The 21,655-nt window shown below is 46.7% G+C and overlaps 1 protein-coding gene across 2 annotated transcripts in view; it reads left to right on the plus strand.

Annotated features, from left to right (window-relative positions):
* Positions 1 to 14,313, plus strand: part of Clic5 (chloride intracellular channel 5) — a 147,176-nt gene extending 132,863 nt beyond the window's left edge. For both annotated transcript variants that reach the window (XM_059282219.1, XM_059282220.1), the window contains exons 5-6: positions 8,678 to 8,859; positions 12,394 to 14,313. In XM_059282219.1, coding sequence (XP_059138202.1) covers positions 8,678 to 8,859; positions 12,394 to 12,561 — 350 coding nt within the window. In that variant the 3' untranslated portion in view covers positions 12,562 to 14,313. The remainder of the gene's footprint in view (positions 1 to 8,677; positions 8,860 to 12,393) is intronic.
* Positions 14,314 to 21,655: the final 7,342 nt, after the last annotated feature.

Below are 21,655 nucleotides of genomic sequence, written 5' to 3' on the forward strand. Positions count from 1 at the left end.
TCTTTTAAATAAAATAGTGTACGTGTATTGTTTGGTATTATCCTCATAATTAATTTAGCTAATGATTAATTGACCTGTGGAGCTAAACGGAAAAATTCCTTTTGAAAAACTGGTTCTTTTATAAAGCTCAGGAAAGCAGCTTCCCCGAGAATGAGTTTCTTAACGGAAAGTCCCTGGCTTCCTTGGAGACATATCTGCAAGTGTTCTGTTCCTTCTGTGAATCTTTGAGGTGCCCATAGTGTCCAGTGTCCTAATCACCACAGTCACAAGGTTCGAATCCTGCCTGTGGAGTAAGGAACCATTTTATCTTCCATCCAAGACTGAAGTCCTTTCTGGAGCAAACAACACACACCCCTGGCAGTAGGAACTGCAGCCTCTTCCCTTAGCCTGCGCTGACACCTTCAGGGCACAGCAGGGGACTTGGTGTAAGGGCCATGGCATCTGGCTTCAGCTTGTCTTCCTGCCATTTCTATTTAGGCCAGTGTCTGGAAATGGGGGCCTGGGGATTGCTCCCCAGAGGTGTGTGCCTGGGTCTCCCAGAGCTGGGTTGATTTGGTAGCACACACCTTGCTGACCAGCTGGTTCATGCCCTGTGGTGGTGTTCTGATGGAAGATTGGGCACAAATTCTCCAAGGGACCTGAACAAGAAAGTTGAACACTGACAGCATGGTCCCAGGAGATGATCAGACAATGGTAGATTCCAGTGTGAGAGTGAGTGCCATCCTCCACAGTCCCCAGGATCCTCCCCCCTCATGCCCAGGAGGTTCTGATGTTCTCAGCCTTCCTTCCCACACTGAACTTCTGCCTTGAGTTGACGTCTAGTTCACTCGGTATCCCCATCCTCTCATGAGCTCAGTTTCAGTCCTAATAATGACCACAAGTTAGGTATTGTCTTAGGTCCTACTCTCTACCAGATGTGGAAGTTGCTTCAACAGCAGCCAGGAAACAGCTATTTCTTGTGAGTGACATGTCATGGAGGGTTGGTGTCTGTTGTTATCATTCCTCAGAAGGCAGCCTGGTGCCTGGTTCTGACACCCTTGACCCAGGCTCTCTTTTCTCTACCCTCTGTGGAAACCGGTGATATGTGAACATAACCAGAGGCCCAGAGACAACAAAGGGAGCCACTACTCCTCCAAGTAAGGCCCTTTCTGACTTCTAGAATCCTGTACCAGCTCTGACCCAGTGAGGACCTCTCACTCTGTGAGACAGAGAAGTCACGAGTCAACTTCACTTTACCTGCTGTGTCTTCCTGTGGGCACCCAAACCTCACAGTCTACCTGTTTTATAGTTTACCTCCGTGTGGTCACTCACACTCAGGTAACCTGACTGGGTAATTCCCCGAACCTGTACATGAATACAAACCTTTATGTGAGGTTCCGTATGCTGGGGACAGGGAGGGCTCACACTGGCAGTCACGAAGGTGAACACCTGAAAATCTCCTCACAGCATCTCTGACTTCCTCAGAAGTGCACTCAGTGTGACGGTACCAACACGTCTGCCACTTACCTCACAGCTCTTCAGGGCCATGTTCAAGCCCCAGCCCCAGATTCCTGAATGATTAGCTCTCAGCAATATGGCTTCTCCACTTCGTATCCCTTCATGTAGTGGCAGGACATGGGAAGAAAAGCTTCTTCCTCCCAAAGGTACCAGAGAGGTGATGTCAAATTCTTCTCATTGGATTTTATTTGTCTCCATTACCTTGTCTAATTCATGAAATCTCATTTATGTTTTTAACTCTTGAATGTCAGCAAGGTGTGGCTGTTTCTATTCTGCCTCCAACAATATGATGTCTAGAGACCCCCACTTGGGTCTCCTTCAAACAACAGCTGAATTTTTGTACCTTTTCTTTTATATCCACGTGAGCTCGGATGAAAAATAGAAACTTCCGCCAATTCTCCAAGTACTTCTCAGTATCTAGGTGTTTCTTCATTCATGGAGGAATTTCAGTTTTCTCCATGAAACTTTCTCCACAGCTTTTTCACTTTTCCTTACACAGGCCCAGGCCCAGACACGGCCTCTGTTTGTTGTTTAGGAAGGATGTAAAAGCCTCTGTCTTTACTCCCAGACAACTTCTTCTAGACCATTCTGGATGACTCTTAAAGCATCAAGATTCTAATTAAACTCAACCATTAATAGAAGAATTCAAATGTGTCCTCAAATTTGTTGGAAGGCAGGGCACAAAGAAGCGATGCTCCCTTTTGCAATGAGGTAGAGATATATGAGAAGTAGGTAGCATGTGATAGACCACCTAGGTACCCAGAGGCAGTGGAACAGCCCTTGGCACTCACAGTGGCCTGCAGAGTGAGAGAGATTTAAGTTTTGAGATCCAATGTCTCAGTGTTTAAAACCAAGTTTTGCTTATATATTAGAGCTAATATTTTGAAAATATGCTTTTCTTTACATTTCTGGATGTATTCTAATTAAAGCTATACATATTTATCTCTAGAGATTAGAATACTTTAAGAAGGTTCTCTCTCTCTCTCTCTCTCTCTCTCTCTCTCTCTCTCTTTCTCTCTCTCTCTGTTAGTGTTTGTGTGTGTGTGTGGGGGGGACTGGAGATCAACCTTGGCTATCTTCTTCTATTGATGTCCACTTTATGCTTGGATACAGAGTCCCTTCCACTGTGTCCCCTGGGTTACCTGGTCAGTTGTCTCAGGAGACCCACTCATCTCCACCCTGCTGTAGTGGGGTTACAGACACATCCTGCCAGACCTTGGTTTTACATGGTTATTGATGAGCCAAACTCAAGGCAAGCTCTTCACCCATTGGGCCATCTCTCCAGTTCCATTTTAAACAAGATTTCTAAGAGGGAAAAAGCAATTTGATATTTAACTTCTGGAATTCAACAGAGCTACTTACTTTCTTGAGAATTTCTAAATTCTAGTCTCTCTTGTAAATTTTCGCCCATCAAGAACCTTGTCTGGAAAGCTCACAGAGTACAGACAGCCCTTCCCATGCCCCTGGGTGAGGAGGCTTGCTGCTATGGAGCTGGTAGACGATTTGACAGAGAAGAACTGAAAAAAAAGGCTTAGAGCAGCGGTTCTCAACCTGTGGGTTGTGACCCCTATGGGGGGATGTCAAACGACCCTTTCACAGGGGTCACCTAAGACCCTCTGCATATCACATACAATTCATAACAGTAGCAAAACTACAGTTATGATGTAGCAAAGAAAATACTTTTATGATTGGGGATCACCACAACATGAAGCACTGTATTGAAGGGTCGCAGCTTTAGGGAGGTGGAGAACCACTGGCCTAGAGGATTGGTGGATTAAGGAAAAGTGAGGCAGGGAAGTCAACTACCTAGGTATGTGTCTAAGAGACCTGTGTAATCCCCTGCTTGACAATCCTTCCGGCATGTGGGGGAGGCAGGAAACCCATGGACAACTCACCTTTAAAGCTGGCATCTCCACAGCCGTGCTAGAAAGAGTCAAGACTTGCATGCGCTCCCACCCGCACCCAGGGCCACAAGGTCACAGGAGCGTCCTCTCCCACCCCAGCTCCACTGACGCAGGGAGAAGAGCAAGGGAGAGACAGTCTGTCTGAGAAACCGAGCACTCCTATGCAAAAGAGACTGAGAATTCTCCAGAGGGACCATTACATCAGACTAGGTTATAATCCAGAATAGATTAATAAATTGTCATTTTTCCACTGCTCGGGGCATGGGATCCTGTAAGGAAGTATGTAAAAAAATAATAACTAAGCCAAGCACGTGTTCATGGATACCTCTGGAGTGGTTTGAATGCTTCAGGAAACTAGCTATGTATGTACTAGCCCAAGTAGACGTGCCTTGGGTATGTCTGTGACTCAGTTTCCTTAACTGTTCACTAAGAATAAGTGCTAGTGCTTGGCTCTTCATGTGTTCAGGCAAGAGAGTGCTAGGCTCAGGAGTCCCTTCAGAAAACAGTGAGTGTTGCCTTCCTGTGGGAACGGTCCTTCCTGGAGCAGTGAATGGGGACAGAGTGTGGAGTGTGCTCACCCTGGGGCCAGCACCTAGAGGACACGCTCTTCTCTTCCATGGCAGAGTTGGGCAGACACCCATCTAGGCTGCAGACCTTTGTCAGAAGTGGACTTTGATTCCTTTTTTTTAATAAAAATTTAAATTTTATATTATGTGTATGGGTGCTTTGCCTGCCTGTATGTCTACGCACCCCACTCAATGCCTGAGGAGGGCAGAAAGGGGCAGAGGATCACCTGAACTGCAGTGATAGGCAGTTCTTAGCCCCTGTGTAGGTGTTGAGACTTGAATCCAGGTCCTCTGCAAGAGCAGCCAGTGCTGGTAACCACTGAGCCATCTCTTCCCCCCGATTTATTTTTTTTATTTATGTTTATATGGATGTGTCTGTATGAGTGAATATAACACATGTGTACTTCTCCAAGTACATGTGACAGAGAAAAATACACAGGAGAACCTACGAAGCTCCTGAGCCCAGACCTACTTTCCATCTTCTCAAAGACCCTGGACACTGGTCCCTCTCTGTGTGAATTTTGAGATCCAGAGCTGCTGCTGGCTTCACTCTGGTCAGTCCCCAGATGCTGGCAAACCAGGCCTGAGCCATGCTTGCAGAAACTTGTTGGAGGCTGGATTAGAATCTTGGCTCCCCGTTCCTCATCCAGCCCCCGTGCCTTGGTAAGACTATATTATTTTCTTAGCTCAAATTGCCATTTACAACTCATTATTTCTCTATGACGAGAAAACAATATTGGCCCTTATGTAATAGCAACCTTAATGAATCTGGAAGCGATCAAGGAATGGGTGGATTTTTTCTCTCCTTAAAAAAAAAGAGAGAGAGAAAAATAAATTTGAGATTGTTTGCATATGCCTGAGAATATTTATGAACTCTTCCCCTTTTTCCTCATTGCATATTTTACCCAGCACATTTGTGTGTAGTTCAAAATAAATCTTTATGGGGGGCAGAGGCAGAGAGGGGACAGAGCAATTAAAAGATTGGGGATCCATCAAGTTCATGGAACATTAGTCATCATGGGTCACTGGGCACTGTAGCCTGCCTAAGGTTTGTGACCCCAGCCACCAGTGTCTCTGAGGAAGCCTTTCAGGGGTTCTCTCTCTCTCTCTCTCTCTCTCTCTCTCTCTCTCTCTCTCTCTCTCTCTCTCTCTCTCACACACACACACACACACACACACACACACACACACACACACACACACACACGTTACTCTCCCCTATTACCCTGGTCTCTTCCTATCCATTTTACCAGAGTAGAAAGTTCACTGTGAGTGGTTTCATGATCCAAATGCCATCAGCCAAAAGAAATCATTCAATCCTGTGGCTTCAGGACTGAGCCGGCAGGCAGGAGGGAGAAAGCTGGAAGAGAATATCTAGGTACTGTCACTGCTGATCTGTTAGCCTGGAGTGTTTCAGCATGTGGGTACAGTGTGCCTGTCCCCCTCTGATCATCCCTTTCTCCACGGTTTGACACAAATGAGGATGCTGGGGGCAGGCCACAGGGGACATAGTTATGGCTATGTATTAAATATACAAGGGATGGGGCTTGACTTTAGAACTGAGGCTACTCAGAATCTCACATTCTCTGTTGCGTCTTGGATTGTTTGAGAATGATTTGAGAGTGTGGGAGGATTCACACAGATAGAAGGATGGCTGCTAAACTGAGTCACAAAATAACAATGGTAAGCAATGGCTGATCCGGTACAGTCCAGGTCCTCACATCAGGAACTCTCCCTGTACTGGGTTGAGTGAGCCTAAAAGGGTCCATGCATGAACCTGGGGATCTTTATTGTCATTTCTGAGATGAGGAAACTGTCAATTCAATGCCATTGAGGAGCTAACCTCCAGGCATGGAGAGGTACCAGGACCAGGGGCACAGGTGAGATTTATGGTGCCCAATGCTAATTCAATAAGCTTAAACAAGGATGTGAAAAAAAAAGAGCCCCTAGAGAGGGCTCTTCAGTTAAGAGACCTTGAAGCTATTACCTCAACAGTGAGACATTTAGGCAAAATCCAAATCCTAATCCAGGGCAGCTACAGTTCATGTGGCTTCTTTCTGGCTTCTCATCTCATGTCTCTATCATGACTGACACCAACTGCAACCTCAATGCTCTGGACCAAGAATATACAGGAGCAGGTTAAGTTACCAACAAGCCATGAGCACACTCAGCGTGTGCATGTCGTATGTCATGTTGTAGTCATAATGGAGTGGATGCAACTATGCCTGTCATTAGACTTTACCCCTTTCATTTCGAGAGCTCATTTGACAGATAGCTGGAATCCATCCAGAGTTAGTCTTCCAAAATCTCCGTCATTGCTTCACATCCCTTTGCCAAAATCCATTATTGTTGGTCGGCAAGGTCTCCAAGAGGCATTTGGAGTTAGGACTTGGAATGTCTACTTTCCCTTTTCCTGCTCCTTCATATGCCTTGGTTGATATAAATCAATCAAAATTTAGCAAGTATACCATGTGTCACATGGTCATTTTTAAATGTCAACTTGCCACAACCTAGAGTTGCCTAGGAAGAGAGTTTCAATTGAGGATTTATTTAGATCGGGTTGACCAGGAATTATATTGATTATTCATTGATATGAAGAGATCTAGCTTATTGTGGGTGGTAGCATTCCCTAGGCAGCGGTGGGGGTGCGGAGTGGGTGAGGGGCTGCCTGACTTATACAAGACAGGGGAAACCTACATAAAAGAGCAAGCAGGCAAGATGGCAGCCAGGGTATATTTGTTTCACTATGGATGTGGTATAGCCAGCTGTGACTTCCCTACAAAGATGATCTACAGTTTAGTAGGGTGCCAAGTAAACCCTTTCCTTCCCAACATGGCCTTGTATCAGGATGTTGTAGCAGGACGACAGAAATGAAACTGGAATACTGTGTTACTTTTTCCCTTTCCCACTGTGATGGGGTTTTTGCCCCACTCTACCACTGAAAGGAGTAGAGGGATTTGAGCAAGCAAACAAACCCAGCACGAAGCCCAATTGCTTTGGGGAGAAAAGCATAATAAGTATTGTCTAGTGCCCACCCTCTGCCTTAGCCCTTGAATAGTCTGGTAATCCCATCGCAGTCTAGACAATCGCTGAAGGGAATTCAAGCATTTTTTCCCAGCCCTCTCGCTCTATTCTCTCAAACTGGAAACACAAAGCAGATGATGAAGACGAGTTCAAATGCCACACCAGGGAGAAGGGAGGATTGAGAAACTAACGGCCAGCCTCTAGCTGGTTTCCAAACATTCCAGGAAGCATTCCGGGGCATTGTTTCACACTGGTGTCCTTCCACTGTCTCCAACAAAAGGCCTCCTATGAACAGACAAAAGTGGGTTAGGTAGGTGGGAGCGGCCAATTACAGAAGGCACATCTGTGAAACCACGCAAAGGAGGGCAGACCTCACAGTTTCTCCTCTGGATGGCGATATGCCCCTTGTATCTGCGGCCATGTGGATCAGCTGGACTCCCGGGATCTCAGGAGCACAATGTCTAACAGAGTCTGGGGTTGAGGGTATTGAGGAGCAGGGCTGATGTCACAGGGACAGCGGTCATTGACCAAGCGGCCATCTATTCTGCAGCGACCCTGTCTATTCAGGTGTACAGTTTCCATGTCACCTTTCTGTGACTAAGGGGCTCTATGCTCGTGTGTGGCTAGATGAATTAGCTGCTAATTAATCAGGATTGGAATATAAACGTCTTCTGCCACCTCGTCTTCCTTTAGGTGTTCATTCTGCTGCATCTGTGGCAGGTGATGGCCTCTATGCAAGTGGAATTCCGTGCACATTGCTGATGGCCACTCCTGTCTGGTGCAGTGGCCTGGCCACTTGGGACTGCTGTGAGCTGTCTGCTCCGGATGAACGTCCAGTGTCTCTCTCATACCCATTGCACCTCTGCCAGTCTCCCTAAACAGGACTGCTCTCAATCCTATGTCCTGTCCCCTGGAGGTCCCCTCCCCTTCTCCAGCTAGGTTAGTCAGAGTTAATGCTACCACAAAACTGGCCCTGTCTTAGGACTTCTGCTGTGCCATTTTTAATCACTTACTCAGCCCTTTCTACAAAATTATGGTGTGTGTATGTTGTCAATCATTGACAAAATAAAAATAGATAAAACAAGAAAATAGCAATTGCCTAATGTACCTGCTGGAGATAAGCTCTGTGAACACTTTGGCATGTGCTCTGGCTGCTGAAATTCTTTGCTTAATAGAAGACACATCTTAATAAAAGTAAAAGGAATTTAATCAATTTAAAGGAATGGCTGGTGTTTTAATCAAATTAAAGAAATAACTAGTGTTTACTTCTTGGCTAATTTTTCAGATTTATTTCATTTCTACGTGTGTGCGTGTGCGCGCGCGCGGGCGCGCATATGCATGCATGCACACAAGTGACCACAGAGGCCAGAAGAGGGTGTTAGATTCCCTAAAGCTGGTTACTGGTGGCCATGAGCTGCCTGGCAGGGGTTCTGGGCAACGAATTCCAGTTTTGGTAGAGCAGCGACTGCTTGGCCATCTCTCCGGCCCTACGGTTTGCCTTTTTTTTTAGGGTATTTAGTACACTTGGATCGAGTCATGCTCATAGCTACTAGGGGTCCCATTGTGTGTGTTGAAACGGCAGGGCAGTGATGGCAGGTGATTCAGCGTCCACCTGCTCCACTCTGCAGTCCCTGCAGCTGTGTTCGGGAAGAGGGGAGTTGACCCTCTTTTGTTCTTCCATGCCAGCCCTTGAGAGAGGCTTGACGAAGGCACTGCAGAAGCTGGATGACTACTTGAACACCCCTCTGCCAGAGGAGATCGATTCCAACACCCGTGGGGACGAGAAAGGGTCTCAGCGCAAGTTCCTGGATGGGGATGAGCTGACCCTGGCTGACTGCAATCTGCTCCCGAAGCTGCATGTGGTCAAGGTAAGAGAGGTCTGTGCGTGGATAGTGTCCATATCTCAGGCCCAGCCAACTGGGTGGATGAGTCAAGGGGAGTAACTAACTCCTGGGAGCCAAGACGACTCTGGGCTCTGAAGTCAGATCTATTAGGGACCCAAGATCAGCTGCCCTGCTTGCTGGGTGAATAGCCTCTCTGAGATTCAATTTTCTTAAATTAGAAAAAAAAATTTTACCTACATGTATGCATGTACACTACATATGTGCCCCATGCCCATGGAGGCCAGAAGAGGGTATCAGATTCCCTGGAAGTGGAGTTACAGATGATTGTGAGCTGTCACGTGGATGCTGGGAATTGAATTTGGGTCCTCTGGAAGAGCAGCTCTTAGCTGCTGAGCCATCTCTCCAGCCCTTGGGCTTTCCTTTTCATTTATAAAATAGTCACATGTTGTTTATCTCTAGGGTTATTGTGGGACTCAGCAAGACATGAAATTGCTTATTATACTATAGGGGTCAATGTATAATTAGTGCAATGCCACTGTATACACAGTTGCGTCACAGCCTCGTCTTGGAGTTATCCCCACCATGCTTTCCTACCTGCGTTAGGTGGGCCCTCATGGGTCATCATAGATCTCTTTGCGCAGACTCTGTAGACGCTCCCTCAGGTACCCAGCTGTCATTCTCCCTCCCTGTTGGCTGAAGCAGTAGGGGCTGCAAAGGAGCGGAGCAGAGAGTACCCGCTTGCTCTCAGGGCACTTGCTGCCCGTCTGCACCATGTACACCCGTCCTTACCTATACAAAAGTCACAGTCTGGAAGCTTTTAAGAGGAAATTTTAGGGGTTATCTCAAGCAACCTCCAAACCCACACTAGTCCGCTTCCTGCTGTGTCTGTGACAGCCTTCTGTGCAGTGAGGTAGCACATTTCTGAGTGATGAGGAGCCCCCCCCCCCCATCTTACTGTTGCATACAGCTCTGATTCTTAAAGCATCCTTCCTTACATGGAGTTCAAGCACATTCTCTAGAGCAACATGGGTCAGTTCTGTTCCTCTTTATCTAATTGGAAGGCAGCATTTGGATCCTCCCGAGTTCTGTAAACAGACACCTCTCTTTCTCTCTTGCTCTTTCTGTCTCTTGTGTGCATGTGTGTGCTCGTGTACACACGTGCACACATGCACACATCTAAGTATATGCCCATGGAGGCTACATGTTAACACTGGGTGTCTTCCTCAATCCATCTCCACCTTATTCTTTTAAGGCAGAGTCTCTCAGTGAACACAGAGCTCACCAGTTTGGTTAGACTAGCTGGCCAGTGAGCTCTAGGAACCCCCCTGTCTCCACCTCCCAGCACTGGGATTCTAAGTGTGCACAGCCACACCTCTTTCTGTCTGTGGGTTACACTAGGAATCTACACTCCGGGTCGCATGCTTGTAGACACTTTACTGAGTCAACCTTCTCCTCAGCTCACCCTGACCCTCATCCTTTTTGATGCTCACTGTCTGGACTCTAGACCGGCTCTAGACGCTAAAGCAGCATGCAATACGGTCTTATGACCAAACAGTCCCTGCCTTTTACCCTGTCTGTGTCTTACCATGTCCTTCTGATAATCATCTCTGTGCAAACAAGACCTTTTCTAAGTGTGATGGCCCTTTAATAAATACCAATTTATAGGTAATACAATCAGCTGCTATGTGTCTTTTAGGATATTCATGTTTTTTCTGCCTTCAATGAAGAGAAGGCGAGCCTATTGTTCATCAGCAGGGTATATCTATTCCTTTCAGCTGAAGTACTGAGCTAGATACTCTCCTCCAATCAGAGCACACGCCAGCTTGTGGTGACATCACATGTGAGCATCCCACAGTCCTGGGTTAGAGCTAAAACTGTGGAGGGATTACATGCTCCTAGGGCAGGCCAATACAACACTTTAATATGAAGACATTTTAGGCTCAGGGCCAAGCTAAAGATCCCTTGGAGGACCAGCCAAGTGTGTCCCTTTGAAGTCATTAATTGTCATCACATACCCCACCCACCATATTGCGCTTTCTTCTCCTGTCCTGGAGGAATAAGCAGAACCATTAGGTATGTGTGGTGCCCACCCAGCCACACAGTGTCACCGTGATATAATGGAAAGATCAGAAGACCCAAGTCTAATTCATCATCTGCCACCAACTAGCAGGGCAGAGTAGGCAAGTCGTTTGATCTTTTAGGATTTCATTTTTCTTGTGCCTAAAAGGAGAGGTGTGGATCAAATTCCCTAGCTTCCCTTTCTTTCCTTCCTTCTCTCCTCTCTATCCGACATGTACGGGCAACTCACCCAAGCATCCTTTGTCAAAGCAGGCAAACACATGGGTGCTCTCAGGCTTCTACACTATCCTCTGAATGCCTCAAATCCATCCAGCCCTAATGACCAAGTTAATCCCCTGTCCTTGGAGACAGTTCAGTGGCTTTCTAGCTCTGGGAAGCTGGGGATCAGAGGGAGGATGGCCTAGGAGGGAACAAAGGCTGGGCCTGGACTCCTGTCTCCTTGGATTTCTGCTGATCCAGCTTATCAGATCCAGGGACCTGGCAAAACTCCGCAGTGCGGAGAGCGGGAAGGGGAGCCAAGGCAGTTTGGCCTCTGATGCCAAAATTTAATCTGGGTGGTGGGAGCTAACTGTTTTCATATGAAACAGCAAATTGAGAGCATGAGCAACGAAGGTCCTCGGGACGCCAGAGTTCTGGGCACCCTTGCTCCTGCATCCCTTCCTGTCAAGTCTGTCCCCATCCCAGGATGCTGAGTGGCTGTGGCCCACACTCACTGAGAGCCTGGTCTAAACTTCCATGGGTGGGCTTTTCTTGGCCCAGCAACAGGGACGGTGCTCTCTGTGGGACAACTTGGAAGAGAGATAACACATATAAACGCAAATATCAATTCTTCAGTTGCATGCCTGCTCTTTTCAAGTGAATAAAGATAACCCAGAATATGTATTTTAGTTCGCTTTTCTGTTGCTCTGATAGAGCAATGACCAAGGGCAACTTGGGGGGCCATCCATCGTAAAGGGAAGTCAGAGCGGCATCCTAGAGGCAAGACCTGAAGCAGAGGCCAAGGAGGAACACTGCTTACTGGCTTGCTCCCCTTGGCTTACTCAGTTACCTTTCTTTCACAGTCCTGGCCCGCCTGCCTAGGGATGGCACCACCCACGGTGGGCTGGGCTCTCTTAACATCCAGTAACAATCAAGAGATGGCCCCACAGACACATCCACAGTGCAACCTGATGAAGTTCCTTCTCCCAGATGACTCTGGTTTGTGTCACGCTGACAAATTTGTGTAAAGTTGATCTAGTTTGGGAGCCTCCTGCCTCGGTCTTGTGAGTATTTGGATTACAAGTTCATGCCTTCAGGACAAACTGCACACAGCAGTTCTTAGTATAGCTTCATCCACTTTCCTTTCTAGCCAGCTTCGCTCAGCCCTGCTGAACGCAGATGTACCTGATAGACACAGCCACTCCTGAAATCGTGGCCCCATCCCTCCTAATGATTTGTTTCCTGCCTTCACACCAACTCCATCTTGTCATCTTTGTTTAGATTGTGGCTAAAAAATACCGGAACTACGACCTCCCGGCCGAGATGACGGGCTTGTGGCGGTACCTCAAGAACGCCTATGCACGGGACGAGTTCACCAACACCTGCGCGGCTGACAGCGAGATCGAGCTGGCCTACGCCGACGTCGCCAGGCGCCTCAGCCGATCCTGAGCTTAGCTGTCTGGCCCAATTCTGCTGCAGAGGAATTCTACTTCTCCCAAAGGCCTTCAGCTCTCCAGACACTTCTTCCTCATTGCTTCGAGGAAACATTTAAAAGGAAAAAAATAAGGCCACACCTTGCTGGCACCCCTGAACTCAACTCCAGCCTACTACCTTCTAAGATTAGTGCCATCCTTCTGCCGTGGCCCGCAGGAGCCTGGCAAGAGGAGGGACTCAGCGGCTGATCTTCCCACCCGCTGGCCCGATCTAGGGTCAGTGTATCTGGGGTCAGTTTGGAGAGCTTCCCTGGGATTGTCACTGGTCCCTTCTGCCAATATCATAATGCTTTCTCAGATGCTTCAGCAACTTCAATGTCAGCCTCTCTCCCACCCCCCTCTTCCTCAGTAACCGAAAGGCCACAGTCAAATATCATCATGTGACCATCTCATCACGTGATCCTTAGGGAGCGATCCATGCTTTGATTGGGAGACAGTGGTGGGGGAGGGACTCAGCTGGGTGTGGCTCTGGGAACCTAGCCTAGCAGCTCCAGCTGCTCACTATTTCTGACAGAGGGCCATATTGTAACGTCCCCTTGGGTGCACCCCAATTCGCTGCTGTGCTGGGACCTGGTGCAATACAGTTATGTCCCGGCCAGCACTGACCCCAGCTTTCCGTCTGTCTCCATCCACAAAGGCAGTTGACCGATAATTCTAGACGAGGTGACCCAAATGGAGAGGAGCTTCTGGGAAGCAATGTTGATGCCAAAAGGCCCTCCAGGGTCTACAGCCACAGGGGCACTGACTTCAGAGTGGTCATCCACCGGAGATTACATGCGTGGGTGTAACTGTGTTCTTCAATGCGTGGCTTTGGGTTGGAGAAAGAGATGGGAGGGGGAGGGGAGATGGGAGGAGATAAAGTTTGCGTTTGATGTAGCCTAGGAAACCTTTAGACCCGCCTTCTCTCTCATTATCTAACTCTACCAACCATAAAGCAGACTCCAACATCAGCCAAAAAACGTCTTCCAGGCCCTTCCTAGTCACTTCTGGATGTGGGTTGCCACCTGGGTGTGCTCAGGCTCCCAGCTTCTTCAGCCCCAGCCTCTGATGGAAGAGAAATTCTCTTAGGGAATGGTGTGATCAAGGGCTGCCTTAGGAAGAAAGTCCATGGGTCTTTCTGACAGGGAAGCCACCACTTGAATTTGGAGAATATGTACTGTCCTGGGCTCATTTTCCCACTATCAGACTCTCTATCAGATTTTTAAGAAAAAAGCAGTATATATATTTTAAAGCTGTTATTTCTCTCCTTAGTCATTCTCCTTGTGTTTTATCTACAAAGCTCAAGGGGCCTGAACATGGGAACCTAGGCTGACCAAACACATGACAAATGAGTTAATCGTTAGCTCTTCCTCGACCAGTGAGCTAGTGAGGGCCTGGGAGAAATCCATCTGCTGGGCCTCAACTCCAACAATCCTGCTTTCTGTGTTGCCAGTGGAGGGCGAGGCTCCTGAGGGCCGGAAAGCCCCTGGACTTGGCTCATTACTCTGGAGGGTGGGGCAGCACGGGTCCTTTCCATAGAAACATCAACACGTGCTAGCAGTCACTGGACCCACCTGCCTCTAGGGATCGCCAAAGCAAAGCGTGGTCATTGATCCGCGGAGGGAGGAAGCCGGAGGTCTCCCTAGCCCATTGGGGAAGAGGACTCTGCCTGCTAGGCCATTTTATAAACCTGAAAGGGCTTTGAAGACGCAAAATGAGTTGATTCATTTCCACCCTACAGGAACCTTTCCACAGGCTCTCGGCAAGCTGCCCCCGGGGGATGTTTAAAGTGTAGCACTGCTGAGGGAACAGCCCTTTTACTGCATGGAGGAGCCCCCAATGGGCCTCCCGCAGGGAGGAGAGCTTCTGGAACCATCCGGAAGGCTGCGTAATTAATAGGAAACCCCCACTGTTTTCAGGAATCCTTCCCAGAACTCACAAGCAAGCAGGGTGAACCCCAGGCAGCTCACATCCCTATGTCCTTCAGGTGGGCTGATGTTGAAGGTGAGTCTACCAGTATACATACATATAGAGGGGTCCCAGAGGGAGGGGAGAATACTCAGGACCCACGTGTGATCTTCTGAGCTCAGTTTCTAGAAGGTCCTTCCATGGTTGAGTTAGTTTTACATCAATAACAATATTTAGGCAATGTTGGGTATTATAGGATTGATCATAACCCCTTTAAAGAGAGGTGAGATTATATAAGGGAGCTCTTCCGAGTACCTAAATTTAGAAATAATTTTAATGTTATCAGATAATCATAATTAGACTGACCAGTGTCTTAGGGCATAATTGTCATGGTATATACAAATAGCAATAAAGTAAATGATGGTTGTGCCCCACTGCCACCTCGGGCTTCTCCCTTGCCTCTAGCTCCTTTGGACCTTGGCCTTAACCTTGTCCTGTGTAGGATTCACCATCTGTAGCCACCCTGTGGTGAGGTTCCAAGCCCCAGCTCAGACTGTGTGCAAGGGTCTGCAGAGTGCACACTACCTGTAAAGACTGGATAGGAGTTATTCTGGTAAGTGCCAGTCCCTCAGGAAGCATTTGGGTAACAGAGAAAGGGAAATTATTTTGATGGAGCTATTTCATTTCTCACCTTGGATTGTCACATGACAATTGTGTGTGTGTGTGTGTGTGTGTGTGTGTGTGTGTGTGTGTAGCTGAAGTTTTCCTGTGTCCCACCTGGTCCATGGTCAGGACAAATCTTGGTCCTGCAGCTGCTCGGACTCAAGTAAACACACAGAGGCTTATATTATTTACAAACTGAATGGCCATTAGCTCAGGCTTATTACTGACTAGCTCTTTCACTTAAATTAACGCATAATTCTTATTTATGTTTAGCCACATGGCTTGGTGCCTTTTCTCAGTTCTGCCTTCACATCTTGCTTCCTCTGTGTCTGGCTGGCGACTCCTGACTCGGCCTTCCTCTTCCCAGAATTCTCCTTGTCTGCTTATCCCACCTATACTTCCTGCTTGGCTACTGGCCAATCAGCATTTTATTTATGAACCAATCAGAGCAACACATTCACAGTATACAGAGTGACTTTACCCACCGTGTGTGTGTGTGTGTGTGTGTGTGTGTGTGTGACAAGTGGAAGGCAAGACAGACAGCTAGATTCAGACTCAGAATTACTGAGTTGAGTGTATCTATTTAAATCTGCCTACATCTTAGGTTGACCCAGAGAGAAGGCATTTGTTAAGATATTAGGAACTATACACAATAAGATGGAAAGTGAATTTTTGGTTGTTCCAGAGCATTGCATATTCCCCTGAAAAAGAAAAATTCTTGCTAAATTCAGGATCACAGGCACATGTATATCTCACATCTTAAACAGGGGATTCAGATAGGCTCCTGGCAGCAAACAAATCAGTTGCAGAGTAGGACACAGTCAGCCAAACAATCCCAAACTAGTTCCAGCTTCCTGGTCAATGGCCCTGTCCCTGGTGACCTGTGGTGCTGGTGGGACCAGACAGCATCTTGATCTTTCCATCAACAAGAAGCCGCTCTAAGAGTGAGGTTTGGGGCATGTTTCTGGTACCTCTTGGTTCTTGTGAGATGAGGCAACAGTAGCGAAGACAGTGCCTGTGCTTAGAAGGGGGTGTTCCGCATACATACAGACAGACAGCCATCGTGGAGTGGAGCATGCCCGCTACAGACAGATATTGACTGTCTTAGAGTCCCAGGAACCTGCAAGGCCCAGGCAAATTGTGTTAGAAAGGAAGCCAAGGCAGAAGCTGTGTGTCCATCTAGTAGGAGTTCACCATCACTAAAAGTGTTTGTATCTACAATCAAATCATGCTGGAAGCAATAGGTGTCTGGCAGGTGTTTCTGGGGTTCCCCTCCATTCAGCTCAGCAGCAAAATGAGTCAGGAAGCTAATGTGCCCTTGCTTGGAAACGCAAAACATTAACTTGGGGTTGAAACTAAGTTCAGTGATTCTCAAGGATTATATTTTGAGACCTAAGTATTTGTATCATATATACTCATATATATTATACCTCTATATGACATTAAGAAAGGTCTTTATGGAATGTGAAGGAAAGAAGTGTGCCTAGGAAGCACCAGATTCTGCTGTTGGGACAACACTGGGGATCTTGTCGTTTTGGCCTTGGGGCCCATCTACAAACAGGCCAGTGACCTTGTATCTACTGCTCTCTACCACTCAAACTAACAGCTTGTGCAGAGTTACAAGTGCATTCTCTTCCCCCTTGACAATATTCCTCTTTCAGGCTAGTTTCAAGACACTTTCATCTTGTTATTAAGTATGAATCAAACTGCACAATCCTATTTAATGTTGTTGAAGGAAATAGATCTGTTCTTCACTACCACCACATACACTACCAAATATAAACAAAACATTGTTTCCATATGAGGTTTGAGTTAAACTGTGTTTTCTATAAAATCAATCTGATATTTGGCATAACAGTTTTGAAGACACGGTATTTTTGTACATAGCTAAAGATGGCCCAACATTAACTATGAATATATTTATAGCAAATATCAGGCTAGGATCTAGCTTGGTTGGTAGAGTGTTTGCTTAGCGTGGATGAAGTTCTGGGTCAGTTTGCCACACTGCAGAAACCAGGCTTGGTAGTGAACCCTTGTAATCCCATCGCTAGGGAGGCAGAGGCAGCAGGATCAGAAGTTCAAGGTCGGCCACATAGTAATTTGGAGGCCAGCCTGCTATGTGAGGCCCTGTCTCAAAACAAAACAACAAAATAAAAACAAACTCCTCAGCTGCTGTTTACATTTGTACCCCCACCCCACCCGTCCCTCCCCCTCCCCCACCCCCACCCCTTCCACCCCACCCCCACCCTCATCACCTAGTTTTTCCACTTTATAAGCTGAAGAATTAACGAATTTAGCCATTCTAATTAATGCTATGTAGACACTCCAAGTGACGGTAACTCACTTTTCTTGAGATCCACGGCTGTGGTGAGAACAGGCCTTGCTTTCAAGCCTTACTAAACACAACATGCCTTTGAGTACACACCGAGTCGAGTGTTTTCTTCTTATCTCCAGCCAGCTATAGATGCATTTCCCAGTCTTGATTGGTATTGACTGATTCAATAAAGTTGGTTTATTTTCAAATACTACAAAAGAGATCACTGGACTTCTTTGGGGGGGGAGGGTTTATGCTGTTTCAAATGACAGCATAAAATCTCTCTTTTTTCAAATAAAGATTCTTTCCTTTCACATGAAATGTACTCCTTTTTTAAAAAATCAAACCCCCAAACAAATTTAAAGGTGTGATTGGATGCTGCTCTGTGGTAGAGCCCTAGAGTATAAGATGCCATAGGTTTGATCCCCAGGTTAGAAAGAAAGAAAAAGGGGGGAGAGGGAGGGAGGGAGGGAGAGAGAGGGAAGAAGGAAGGTGGAACAAAGAAGGAAAAGAGAAAAGGGGGAAGGAAAAAACAGGAAGGGGAGGGAGTGGGAAGAGAACAGCAGGGAATCGAAAGGCTTGAGATGTAGCTGTTGCAATTCCGTTTTTTAAAGCAGGCAGACTGTAAGTTCTTTGACAGCACGTGGGGGAGGGAAAACACTACACCTTTAGCAGCCACATCTCTCATTGCCACTCTGCATTGTCATACCCAGAGGTAGACCAGAAAGCTACAACCTAGTGTGAGTTAAACTGTCAATCTGCTTGTGCCCAAAGCTCCCTTCTGTCTCTCATGAGCCCCATCACATCTCCAGCTCTAAGCCTCCAGCCTCAGCAGAACATCACTGATTCAGGACTGAGGTTCCCAGGGTCTCTGAAGGCAACATGATCTCCGATGAGGCCACCTATGAGTTAAGGTCTCGGCCATCTTGTAGGGTCTCTGTGCAGTGAGAAGAGCCTTGGAGAATCTTAGAAGTTACTGGACAGAAGCATCAGGTCCCACTAATGGCTGTGTGTAGTGGTTTGACGAGGAAACTAGAGTCCCCACAGACTCAGGTGTTTGAATGCTTGGTCATAGGGAATGGCACTGTTAGGAGGTGTGGCCTTGTAGGAGGAAGTGTGTCAGTGTGGGGGCAGGCTTTGAGGTCTCGAATGCTCAAGCTACACCCAGTGTGGCACACAGTCTCCTTCTGCTGTCTGTGGATCTAGATGTAGAACTCTCAGCTCCTTCTCCAGCATTATGTCTGTCTGCATGCTGCTGTGCTTATTTCCATGATGATAATGGATTAAATCTCTGAAACTGTAAGCCAGCCTCAATTAAAAATTTTCCTTTCTAAGAGTTGCTGTGATCATGGTATCTCTAGTTGAAGCATGGAAAACAGTGGTGCTAAGGGTGACTTAAACTATGGAGACCCTGCTCAGGAGGTTTCAGAGGAGAAGGATTGCATTATGTGACCTAGAGACTGTTTTTGTGATATTTTGGTAAAGAGTGTGGCTGCTTTTTACCCTTGTCCAAAAGTCTACCTGAGGCTAAAGTAAAGAGTTTTGTATTAATTCAATTGGCAAAGGAAATCTCAAAACAGCCTAGTATAGATTCCGCCATGAGGTAACTATGTTCGCTCTTAAGATTTATAACAAAAAGGAGTGAGCTGAGCAGGTGAAAACACAAAATGCATGGATTGAGGAGAAAAGGCGGCACCAGGAAGTGGAATGGAGCTAAGTCCTCTTTCAAGGAGATAAACCAAAGAAGAACCAGATGTTAAATGGAAAAAAAGGGAGTGGTGACCAGGCAAGACCCCACCCAGCTAAGCTTCCAATTTGTGAAAAAGAATTAAAGAAAAACTTCGAACTGAGTGTGGTGGTACAGTCCTTTAATCCCAGCAATCAGAAGGCTGAGGCTGGTTGATCTCTAAGTTCAAGGCCAGCCTGATCTACAGAGTGAGTTCCAGGATAGCTAAGTTTAGGCAGTGAAGGAAACCATGGAAAACAGAAAGCTAATGAAGAAGTAATTGGATGAGGGAGGTGGCCATGGTTTAGTCCTAGCAAACAGCAGAATTCCGCAGCTTTGGCCACATGGTTCTGACTTTAGAGTCAAGGATAGAAGAAAAGGGACTATGGAATCTCCCTCCATGCCTAAGGAAAGCTGCTGAGGCCAGGTGTGTGGCAGGGGTGTTCCTGAGTGGAGGCCCAAAGAAGCCATTGCATGAAGCTGTGAAGTTGAAGCCTGGGTTGCCTTGAAGACCCCAAGATGTTGGAGATGAGAGAGTCATGGGATACCTGTCAAGGAGAGCTGCTAACTGGGAGTGTAATCAGCCCAAGAGAAAGAAGTGTGTGGCAGTCAATAAAGCTGAAAGGAATTGGAGATCTGAAGAGTGTTTTGACATCAGACATGGAGATGCAGAGTTTGGAGTTTTCCCAGTGGAAAACTCTGCTTTGGTCCAGTATTTCCTCACTGTGCTCCCTTCCCTAACTTTTGGAAAGGTAATCTATATCCTGTACCACTGTATGTTGGAAGTATGTGATCTGCTTTTTGATTTTGATTTTATAGGGGATTATAGTTAAGAGATTGCCTGATTCTCAGAAGAGACTTTGAAATTTGGACTTTTAAACAATGTTGAGACTGTTATAGACTATGGGGACTTTTGAAGTTGGACTGAATACATTTCTGCATTATGTTATGGTCTATGGGGGCCAGAGAGAGGAATGTGATAGTTTGGATAGGAATGACCCCCATAGACTCATGTCTTTGAATGCTTGACCATAGGGAGTGGCACTATTAGGAGGTGTGGCCATGTTGGAGGATGTGTGTCACTATGGGGGTGGGCTTTGAGGTCTCAATATGCTCAGTGTGGTATCCAGTCTCCTTCTGTTTCCTGTGGATCAAGATGTAGAACTCTCAGCTCCTTCTCTAGCATCATGTCCGCCTGTCTGCTGCCACGCTTATTGCCATGATGATAAAGGACTAAACCTCAGAAACTGTAAGCCAGCCCCAATTAAATGTTTTCCTTTATAATGGTTGCCATGGTCATAGTGTCTCTTCATAGCAAGGAAACTCTAACTAAGACACTATGTGACCACTCCCATCATGTTTTGATAGAGTTCTAATTAGGTCAAACAATAGTTTCCCCTCCTCCTCCTGCCTTACCCCATGTGACTCCAGTGAAAATAATTTCATTCCCAGTTGCTGGGAATTCATCAATAATCTATACTCATCCTGCTACTTGGTTTCAGAGTGGGGTCCTGAGGGAGTTATAGCAGAAGTTGGAGGGGAGATCTGCCCAAGAACTTCTGGAGAAGATGCCCTTTTTTCTTAGGAAAAATAACTCTTTAAATCACTGCTACAGGGCTGTCTCTGGATGTGTGTGTATGAGGCCAGATGTGCTGCTGCACATGGTCCCCCTGGAGGAGCCATGAGGCAACCAGCCCCTGGGCAGAGGCAACACTATGCAATGTAAAATACACAATAGGAAACAAAGAGAAACCATGAACCCAGTCCTAGCTCTGGACTTCCTGTGCTGTAACTCATCCCATATTATTCCAGAGTGTTTGTTCCTTTGTTTTTGTTTGCTTGTTGTTTTTCCCACCTCCTATAACTGAAGACATCCTATAGTGGTCAGGTTCATTGTTACTAGGCAACTGGCATCCCATGTTTCATTGTTTGAATGCAGAACTGTGAACTACAGAGCCCAGGCTGGATCAAATGAGACTTCATCTCTTTTTAGCTCTATCATGAAGAAACCAGGCAGCATAGGAGTATGTCATGGCTTGAATTTGAAATGCCAGCCATGGGTTCATGTGCTTAAGCACTCGGTCCTCATTTTGTAGGTGGATTTTTCTGTCCTGTTAGCCAGCTCCCAAATAACCACAGGGAGACTTCTTATTATGAAAGCTCACCCAAGAGCTTAGGCTTATTTCTAACTAGCTCTTATAATTTAAATCAACCTGTTTCTATTAATTTACCTTCTGCCTCGTGGCTTTATTACCTTTACTCTGCATTGCCCATGCTGCTTTCCTGCTTCCTCCATGTCTGGCTGGTGAGTCCCTTCTTCTTCCCAGCATCCTCTCTGCCCCCCAAAAATCCTGCCTAGCTATTGACCATCACCTTTTTATTAACCCAATCAGAGTGACACAAAGTCACAGTGTACAAAAAGATTATTCTGCCACAGGAGCTGCTGGAGCTGCTGGAAGG

Source organism: Peromyscus eremicus, chromosome 16_21, assembly GCF_949786415.1.
Source record: "Peromyscus eremicus chromosome 16_21, PerEre_H2_v1, whole genome shotgun sequence".
NCBI classification, from domain to species: Eukaryota; Metazoa; Chordata; class Mammalia; order Rodentia; family Cricetidae; genus Peromyscus; species Peromyscus eremicus.